The sequence below is a fragment of the Chlorocebus sabaeus genome, chromosome 28, assembly GCF_047675955.1.
Source record: "Chlorocebus sabaeus isolate Y175 chromosome 28, mChlSab1.0.hap1, whole genome shotgun sequence".
Taxonomy (NCBI): Eukaryota; Metazoa; Chordata; class Mammalia; order Primates; family Cercopithecidae; genus Chlorocebus; species Chlorocebus sabaeus.
Window position 1 is genome coordinate 14,464,243 of NC_132931.1, and position 9,735 is coordinate 14,473,977.

At 54.5% G+C, this 9,735-nt stretch overlaps 1 protein-coding gene across 3 annotated transcripts in view; it reads left to right on the forward strand.

Moving 5' to 3' along the window:
- The window catches only part of BAIAP2L1 (BAR/IMD domain containing adaptor protein 2 like 1), a 109,733-nt gene extending 100,292 nt beyond the window's left edge, over positions 1-9,441 (forward strand). For all 3 annotated transcript variants that reach the window (XM_037990359.2, XM_037990360.2, XM_037990361.2), the window contains 2 exons: positions 8,626-8,663; positions 9,131-9,441. In XM_037990359.2, coding sequence (XP_037846287.1) covers positions 8,626-8,663; positions 9,131-9,206 — 114 coding nt within the window. In that variant the 3' untranslated portion in view covers positions 9,207-9,441. The remainder of the gene's footprint in view (positions 1-8,625; positions 8,664-9,130) is intronic.
- Positions 9,442-9,735: the final 294 nt, after the last annotated feature.

A 9,735-nucleotide genomic window follows, 5' to 3' on the forward strand; every position in this document is an offset into this window, starting at 1 on the left:
GGCTGGGTTGGCCGAGGTTAGTGCGCCCTGGCGTGAGACCTGTGGGTGAAGGGGAGGAGGCCGGGTGGTGGTGTCTGCACCCCTCGCTCCAGGAGCTGTCTTGCTTTGGCGAAAGGAGCCAGGCCCCATCCCTTGTGTCCGGGGCCTTTGTTCAGCTGTGAGTGGGGCTCAGGCGGAGTCTCTCAATGACGTGAAATGGATGCGCTTCTAAAATGCGCCTGCCCCGGACCTTCGCGTGAGCCTCGAGGAGTCTGGGAACATACACCTGCCTCGTTGCAGACTACAGTGGCATGGTTTGATTTAGGAAGGCTAGCTTTTGAAACTTCATTCAGAGTGTCTTTGAGGCAGTGCAGTGGCTCACGTCTGTGTAATTCCAACACTTTGGGAGGCTAAGGCGGGAGGATCACTTGAGCCCAGGAGTTTTAGACCAACCTGGGCAACATAGCAAAACCCTATATATACAAAAAATATAAAAATTAGCCAGGTACTGTGGCACATGTCTGTAATCCCAGCTGTTCAGGAGGCTCTGATGGGAGGATCGCTTGAACCCAGAAGTTCGAGGCTGCTGTGAACCGTGATCATACCACTGTATGCCAGCCTGGGTGACAGAGACCCTGTCTCAAAAAAAGCAAAGAAAAATGGTTGACAGGGTAGTTGTTTGAATCTGGACCCAAGCCAGCTACATACATTGTAATTGGTGGACAGGTCTCGTGAGGCCTTTTCTGACTGCAGATCTCCCCTCTGCCTCTTGTCCTTAGCAGTCTCTTTGTAGAAGAACCAGTCATTTGTCCTGGAGGGGTCCGCCATCTGGGTTTTGCTGATGGCGTCCTTTCTGCGTTCCGCCATGTCTCCTGTGTTTCTGTAAACTGGTAGTTAGACCTCAGGCCCTGCTCAGAGTCCGTTGCTGTTTTGCTGGTTTGCCTGTTGTGTTTTGCTGGAGCATTTCACCAGTGAGGAGGCACATGTGCGTGTCTGTCTCTTTTTGTGATGTTAGTGGCTGTTGATGTTTGCCTAGCCTGCTGCTTTATTAAGGCTGGATAATGCCTTTTAAGGTAAAAGAATCTTGCCCCCAAAAATCACAGCTCTGGCATTGTAAGTGAGAACACTGACACTTTAGCCAACCCTGGAGAGTCTCCAGTGTTAGAAAACGAAAACGTGCCACTGTCAGTGTATTTATCGTGTGGATAAAGCCTGGTGAAGAAAGCACTGTGGCCGCCATTCTCACTGCAGGGAATTGGATAAATGGGAGAAGCCTGGTTGTAAGTATCAGTGTTCTCAGTAATGACAGATTCTTCCTTACTTAGCATTGGGGAGTGAAAAGGTGACCTGGCTTCATTCTTAAACCTCTTCGTTGGCAGGATCGTGACATCCTGTCAGTGTCGGGAGGCTGCCAGCAATCTGAGGATTGTGCACGGTGTGCGCCTCTTACCGGCTTCCCACTTCCTCGGGCAGCAGAGCTTGAAGCACACCACTGTCCCCGAGGGCCCTGACCCGGAGGGCTGGGCTGGGCAGGGGCTGCCCGCAGGGGGGTGACCTGGTACCCTGTAGCCTCCACCAGCGCAGCTGGCCCATGTGGACACCACTGCCACCCTTCCCGCCTGAGCTGGTATTCTCAGCTCACACCCGTGAGCTTCAGCCTGTCCCCTCCACGGGAGAGATTCCCGGTCATCCTGTCCCCGGCTGCCTCCACGGGCTGTACCTGCCAAAGCTCACTTCCCACAGACCACCCTCCCTCCAGCCCCCACCACACGGACACACACACACACGCGTGCACACGCACACCATCACCTTCCGGCCCCCTTTCTGTCTCGAAAGCTAGTAGGCTTTCAGGCTTTCAGTTTAGCAGCCTTTCATTTCTGGTTTCATCCAAAAGCCCCAAATACCTCATGAGAATGCCCTCCTTACGCAGATTCTGATGATTTCAGTTGTCATTGATTCTGCACGTGTTTGAGGACTGACTGCTGATTAACTTCATGATCACTGAAATCACAGAGAAGGCCTGTCCTGCACAGGGGTGGAGGTGACGCCCACAGGGAGGTCATGTTTATCACTGATGAGATTCCCTGGGCAGCAGACTTCTGTCAACACAGTCACATGGCAGTGAGGGGATGGCCGTGGGGGAGGGGTTTTGTAGACAGAGATGAGACTGTCCCAACAGCACTCATCCAGCCGGCCTCTACTGGGCGGCCTAGAGCCAGGCCCTCAGGACACAAAGAGGAATGAGACCCACCCAGGGGTGGAGTCCAGGGAGCGCTGGATGCATGGGGTGAGGACAAGGGGACAGGCCGGGGTTCCTGGGACACATCAGGGGAGGCTTCTAGGAGGAAAAGCGTTGGAGCCAGGCTCTGAGGCATGAGCTTCGGCATTGCGGTGACTAGGGGGCTCGAGAGCTGGGGTCAGGCAGCAGCTGGAGAGGCAAGATGAGCCCCCACACTGCCATCTGGCTTCTGGCTGGGCTGCGAGGGGAGTGGCGCCGCCGACCCGTGGTGCCTTCACACCCTTCGCACCTCATGGTGCTTCCTGAGCGGTGCCTGTGCTGGGACCTCCTGGGAGGTAGCGGGATCGCGGGGCCTCGTGAAATGGACAAAGGGAAGCACAGAAGAATGGCAGCTGCTGTCCAAGGCAGGTTAGAAACCCAATTCTGAAATCTCAGCCAGCAGCTTCTTGGCCTCCACATCAGTACGCTTTCCCGATAAGACACGCCGTGGTCATCTGCCTGCTGTTATTTTGACATCCTGTGCAGACTGCAAAAGCATTGCGGGGAGGGACCACAACTGTCAGCCACATCCAGCCTCCGTGGACAGCGCTCCTTCTGTTAGACAAGTGACCACGTTTCATCCAGACTGACCCCAGTCAGGAGTTGCCGGAGCGCAGCTGTGGGAAACAGCCTGCAGACGCGTCAGTGCTGCTCCAAGGGCGGGAGCGGGGAGCAGGGGAATGGCCGTGTGTTCTGGGCCTCCTGGCCTCGCAGCCTCCCGCACCTGCAGGCAGCACGGATCAAGCATCTGTGTCAGGCACGAGCAGCGCAGACGTAAATGCTCCCTGGCCAGTCCATCAGCCACAGGGCACACAGGGAAGCGGAGTGCTTGAAAAACGGACGGTGCAACAAACGGACTAGAGGTTTACATTCATTGATTCATTCATTTATTTATGAGACGGAGTCTTGCTCTGTCCCCCAGGCTGGAGTGCAGTGGCGTGATCTCGGTTCACGGCAACCTCCACTTCCCAGGTTCAAGCGATTCTCCTGCCTCAGCTTCCCAAGTAGCTGGGATTACAGGTGCCTGCCAGCTAATTTTTGTATTTTTAGTAGAGATGGGGTTTCACCATGTTAAACAGGCTGGTCTCAAACTCCTTATCTCAGGCGATCCTCTCGCCTCAGCCTCCCAAAGTGCTGGGATTGTAGGTGTGAGCCACCGTGCCCAGCAAATTTTAATTAATTTAAGTCGCCATATACAGGTAGTGGCTGCCACATTGGACAGTTAGGAATAGATCATACAAAACAGGACAGTGCTCCATTTAAAAACTTGCTGTAGCTGGGCATGGTGGCTTACGCCTGTGATCCCTGCTACTTGGAAGGCTGAGGTGGTAGAATCACTTGAGCCCAGGAACTCAAGCCCAGCCCAGGTGACAGAGAACCCATCTCTCTCTCTATATATATACGATTGCAGCCTGCCGGGTGCGGCGGCTCACACCTGTAATCCCAGCACTGTGGGAGGCCGAGGCGGGAGGATCATTTGCACCATGGAGTTCAAGATCAGCCTGGGCAACCTAGTGGGACTTCATCTATATAGAAAATTAACTAAAAATCCCAGAATTTTGGGAGGCCGAGGCAGGTGGATCACCCGACATCAAGAGTTTGCGACCAGCCTGGCCAACATGGTGAAACCCTGTCTACTAAAAATACAAAAAAAATTAGCTGGGCGTGGTGATGGGCACCTGTAATCCCAGCTACTCAGGAGGCTGAGGCAGGAGAATCACTTCAACCTAGGAGGCAGAGGTTGCAGTGAGCTGAGATCACGCCACTGGACTCCAGCCTGGGCAGCAAGAGGAAAACTCCATCTCAAAAAAAAAAAAAAAAAAAGAAAGTTAACTAAAAAGCCAGGCGTGGTGGCATATACCTGTAGAGTCTGCTCAGGAGCCTGAGGCGAGAGGATCGATTGAGCCCAGGAGGTCGAGGCTGCAGTGAGCTGTGATTGTGCTACTGCACTGCAGCCTGGGTGACAGAGCAAGACCTGTCTCAAAAAAAAAAAAAATGGCAGCCTTTGCCACCTGAAAGCCCCGGGGGACTCTGGCACCCTTGAGGGCCGGGAACACAGTCCTGGAATTAGGCGTCTCAGCATTTTTATGTCCACCTGGATTCACTTAGCCTTCCCCTAACCAAAATGCCTGAACCAGCTGATGACGTGGGAGAAGCTGTGTTATAGCCCAGGCCAAACACTGGGATCCGTGAGAGCTGGGAAAGCATCCTCATGCTTTTTAAAAGCGTTTCTCTATGTAGTTTTACATCCAGCCACTGTGAGTTACAGGTCGTTTACCACTGGAACGCTTAGGCTTAGGTGTACGGGGCGCCATCCTCCACAGAGCAGCCCACTCACCTGGGAAGCCCCACAGCTGTCCTGATGACGGCGTGTCTTGGACGATCTGAGAGCAGGGGCTTCTCCCCAGGCGGCAAGGGAGACTTGCTAGGACTCGAGCTGAGGGCTTGCCACAGGTCACGTGATATCTCTTTAAGTTTTCTTAATAATGATAAGATCTCGTTATGTTGCCCAGGCTGGTCTTGAACTCCTGACCTCGGGCAGTCCTCCTGCCTCGGCGTCCCAAGGTGCTGGGATTACAGGCGTGAGCCACTGTGCCCGGCCCAAGTTTTTTTAATTTACGTATTTTTCTACTGCAGTTCCAAGTGAGGAAGTACTGGCTCCCTCCCAGTATATTTTTAAATAAGCACACAGCTCTCCTTTTGAAAATCAAGCCTGCATTTCACAGCGCGCGTTCACCATGGCGTGAGCCCCTCCTGAGAGCAGCCGGTGCCCGCGTGCAGGCCTGCACGCATCTTCGTTTGCATCACAACATGGGCACCTCGGCTTCCAAAAAGATCCCGGTGACTCAGAGCGGTTGGCTTTTCCCCGTCGGGGCCTCAGCGTCCCCATTTTGAGAATAAAGGGGTTGAACTAGATGCGAAGTGAACTGGAAGACAAGTCCGGACCACAGGACAGGAATGGGTGTTCACACTGAAGACAGGTGTCAGCGAGGGCCACTTTTGTTGCAAGTAACTGGCCTCCAGCTGGCTTGGAAATGTTCCTTAGGGATATTCCGTTCTGCTCAGGAGCAAGGCCACCCTGCGCTGGCCCGGATCACTCTGTCCTGCCCTCTGCAGTGAGGGCCACCAGCATTCTCTGCTGCGGCCCGAGGAAAAAGCAGTGCTGGGTGCTCTGAGCTGCCCGGGACCCCTCTGAAAGCTGGATCAACTAGTCCCCCACCCTGGGCACACGGCTATGTGGTGGGCACCCCGGAAGCTCCATACAGTCAGGAAGGGGGTGTGGAACAGGCATCGGGTGACGGGCAGTCAGCCAGTGTCCACACACAGATTTTGGATTCCTGGGGTAGATGGGGGATCACAAGATGTGGCCACCCTGGCCGCAGTCAGCCGCTTGGTGGCTTCGCTGTATAGTCTCCAGTTGCAGCCCAACCCACTCTCGTAGTGGCCACTGGTTTCGTGGCCTTCGTGGTCTCCTGTCTTGCTGGGGACACAGGACATGCAGCAGGCAGTACCCGCGGGGCCCTGGGTGCCGGCGGCAGTGCTGCCTCTGGCTGGGAGGTGTCCCCCACTGCAAGGAAAGGGAACAGCGAGGAGGCAGGTCTAGCTTCAGTGACCACCACAGTGGGCCGAGTGTGTGCGGTTGGGACAGGGACGCAGGGAGGATGCTGTGAGACCCTTGGAGGCCACCAGATAAGAGGCACCATATGTGCCAAGCCCCTGCCCTTGTGGATCTGCTTTGCCCTGGAGAGGGAGGCGGAGAGGCTCCTGCCAGTCCTGTATCCAGAGGGAGTGCTGAGGTTTCAGGTCCCCTAAGGAACATGTAGATGTTAAACGGGAAATCTGCCTGAACACGTCCACTATGTTTTTGTTGTTGTTTTTCTTTTGTTGTTTTGTTGTTTCGTTGGGTTTTGTTTGTTTTGAGACGGAGTCTCGCTTTTGCCCAGGCTGGAGTGCAGTGGTGCAATCTCAGCTCATCGCAACCTCTGCCTCCCGGTTCAAGTGATTCTCCTGCCTTAGCCTCCTGAGTAGCTGGGACTACAGGCATGAGCCACTATGCCCAGCTAATTTTGTATTTTTAGTAGGGACAGGGTTTCTCCATGTTGGTCAGGCTGGTCTCGAACTCTCGACCTCAGATGACCCACCCACCTCAGCCTCCCAAAGTGCTGGGATTACAGGCATGAGTCACTGTCCCTGGCCCAATATGTATTTTAAAATGAACATCGTATTACAGAATACCACAGACAGAAAAGCACACGATGAATTTTCATGATGTGACTCCGTGTACCCAGCAGGATGTTCCTGGCTCCCAGGATCACCCGGCGTGGCCCATCTCCGTGACCATCCCTTCTCCAACACCAGACCCCCCAAACCCTGGCACAGAGACGGCCGTCTGGGGTGGCCCCGTAGGGACAGCTGCTCAGCGCTGTGCGGTGACCCGCTGTCTGCACAGAAGCTGGTTCTGGCTCTCTCATTGATGGGCGTCTGGTGTTTCCGGTCTGGGCTGTTTCCCCAGCGCTGCCCGAGTGTCTCGGTGCCCATGGGTGTGTGCCCCACCTGTTCCTACAGGGAGCAGGATTGCTGGGCCTCAGGCGTGTGTGCACGGGGTTGGCCTGACACTGAGTGGCTTCAAGCTGTCATCTGAAGCGTTCTTTTTCCTCCTCAGTCCTCCTGGCAGGAGTTGGTGCTGCTTGCCGCGTTCCTTGTGAGGATTCACCGGGGCGCCTTTAAAGTCCCGTGGGGGCCCAGGAGGCTCTGAACAAGCTCCGGGGTGTGCGTGGGGTGGGCGGAGGGGTTTCTGGTTTCCAGTTTGGGAAGCGCCTTCCCCTAGCGTAAGCTGCACAGGGAGTCGCTGTTGGCCCCAAGGAGTCAGAGGACTCCGGTGGGAGAGGAGGGGAGGGCGGAGTGGAGTCAGGCTTGGCCCGAAGCGTGCCTCAGGCCCAGCCACGGCCCGGCCGCCTGCCCTCTGGGCCACAGGAGGCCTTTCTGCAGCAGGATCCACGAATGCCAGCACCATGAGCACACGCGACAGGCACCCTGGTGCATTTAAGTCATAAATGAGCCCATCTTCAGCGCAGAGCACGAACCTCACACCGGCAAGGACTTCCTCCGAGGCCTGCTAGGGAAGCGCTGTGTGCCCTGCAGGGAGAAGTCACTTCCGCAGCCATTTAAAGCCCTGTAAGATGTGCGAGGCAGGGCAGTGGCCTTGTGCTCCAGTGACGAAAAGCAGACACTGAATTGGTCCCAGCTGCCCTGCCCAGGGGGTCTAGGGAGGGTGGGGTAGGTCTCAGGCCACAGCCCTGGGGCTTCCAACCTGCCTTCCGTGTCCACAGTCTGTACACCCAGCATGCAGTGGAGGCCTGGCCTGGGCTTCCCTAAGTCAATCTCGAGAGGTCTGCGTGCTCCCTGAGACCCCCGGGGGTGCCGGGACGCTTCCTGGGGCTGTCAGGAGGGTGTGGCTGGGCCGCAGGCTGGTTACACAGTGTTACACTGCCCTCTCCTGGGCGGCTGCCTGACTCCGTTCCCTGTGTGCGGGCTGGAAAGATTGTTAAACCCTGCAGGCTTTTTGGAGTGAGGCAAAGGCGGCGGCACACACCTGGCCCTGGCCCGCACTGGGTGGCAGGTGCTGGAAGGAGGTGCTGCCGACCCCGAGCCCTGCAGGCACCTTTGAACTTTGGTTCCACCTTCTCTTTTCCTCAGTTTTTCAGCTTCCTACAAGATCCCTGGCTCTAGCAGCCCCAAAGCCAATGGGGTTTTATTTTTACTTCCTGTTTCTTCGTGTCATGCTTCAGGAGTCAGCTCCCGAAAAGCACACCCCAGTCACTAGATTTGCGCTCAAAAGACCGTGGCTGAGGACCTGCAGGATCTGTTTCCCCCGAGTCAGAGAGGATCTGTTTGGCACAAATGTTTTCTTCTGTGATGTCGCTGTTGCTCAAGCTTCATTCTGTGAAACTGTTTCCGAGTTTAGCAGACGGCTCCACATCACGGGTGACCCGCGCAGGCAGTGTCATGCTCTGTCCACGCTCTGACACCTGGGAGGGCCGTTACCGCCTTTCAGAGCGTTTTCTGTTCTTGCCTTATTCTTCCAAGTGAATTTAGACAGTCTCACAGATTGGGACAGGGCACTTTTAAACATCCCTTATGTTTTAGATGTCTTTACCTTCAGGTCTTATTAAAAATCTCCAACACAGGCCGGTCGCAGTGGCTCACACCTGTAGTCCCAGCACATTAGGAGGCCAAGGTGGAAGGATCACTTGAGCTCAGGAGTTCGAGACCAGCCTGGGCAACATAGCAAGTCCCCATTTCTACCTAAAATAATTGTTAAAAGACCAATTCCAAGCCCTCCATAAACCTCTTTATCTTTCTCACAGAACGATGCCAACGGGACTGCGAAGCCGCCTTTTCTCAGGTAGGTGTGGCTTCCTGCGTGAGCCTCAGCATGTGACATTGCTCTTCCCCACGGTGTCCCCAGAAGGGCCTTCGGTGCCGTGCCCAGGAGGCCCAGCCTGAGAAAGGCCTCGGCCTGTGGAGCCATGGGGGAACTGCGGCCCCCTGCTCCCTTTACCACCTGCTTTAGACCACCCTGGGAGCAGGGCCTGCCACCCCAGAGCGGCCCCCATATCACGTGCAATGCAGGACTAAAGAGGTGTGGGTGTCCACGTCCAGAACGTTTAAAACCTGGGATCGTTCTGCAGCGGGTGGTACGGTGTACGACTGAACAAAACTTCCACACTCAGAAATCGCTGCTGGGACCTGTGCAAGCTGGTGAGGTAGTCAGCCGCAGGCTCACAGGGCAAGAATGGGTTATTAGCGCTGTTAAAATCCAGTTTCCCTCATGGAGTGGAAGTTCTGAAAGGTTCTTCTTATCCCCTGCAGCGGAGAAAACCCCTTTGCCACTGTGAAACTCCGCCCCACCGTGACGAACGATCGCTCGGCACCCATCATTCGATGAGAAGACGGCCAAGGACTCTCCCGGGCCTCTCCGGTTCTCCCTCACGGAATGATGGGCACGTCCTAACTCTAATGCCGCCTGCCTAAGCAAAGCACGCTTCCCTGTTTCACGTAGTTGGGTTGACACGTTTCTGCCTTTAAGATAAATGAGTAATAGTCTAATGACCAACTCAGTCATTTAAAATATCTTCTTCCTATTCTGTTCAAGAAACAGTAAAACTTGGTTTCAATCTTTACTGTATTTTTTTAAATGAATTTTTTTTCCTTAACAGCCAGAATAAGGGATAGTATACGCTTTCATGACTGGCTTTCTGCACCTGATGTCAATGAGACCCATTTTATTTTATAAGCACGTGCTCTTAGTAGCATTATGTCTAAAGAAAATATCACGGAAGTTTGCATCTTAGCATGCAAATCATAATTTTAAGCAATATAAATTATGAAAATACTATATGAATGTAACTTTTTAACTTAAAATGTTTAATCAAAGTGTAGAGCTTCCAGAGATGGAGAAACCCCTGCCCTCTGTC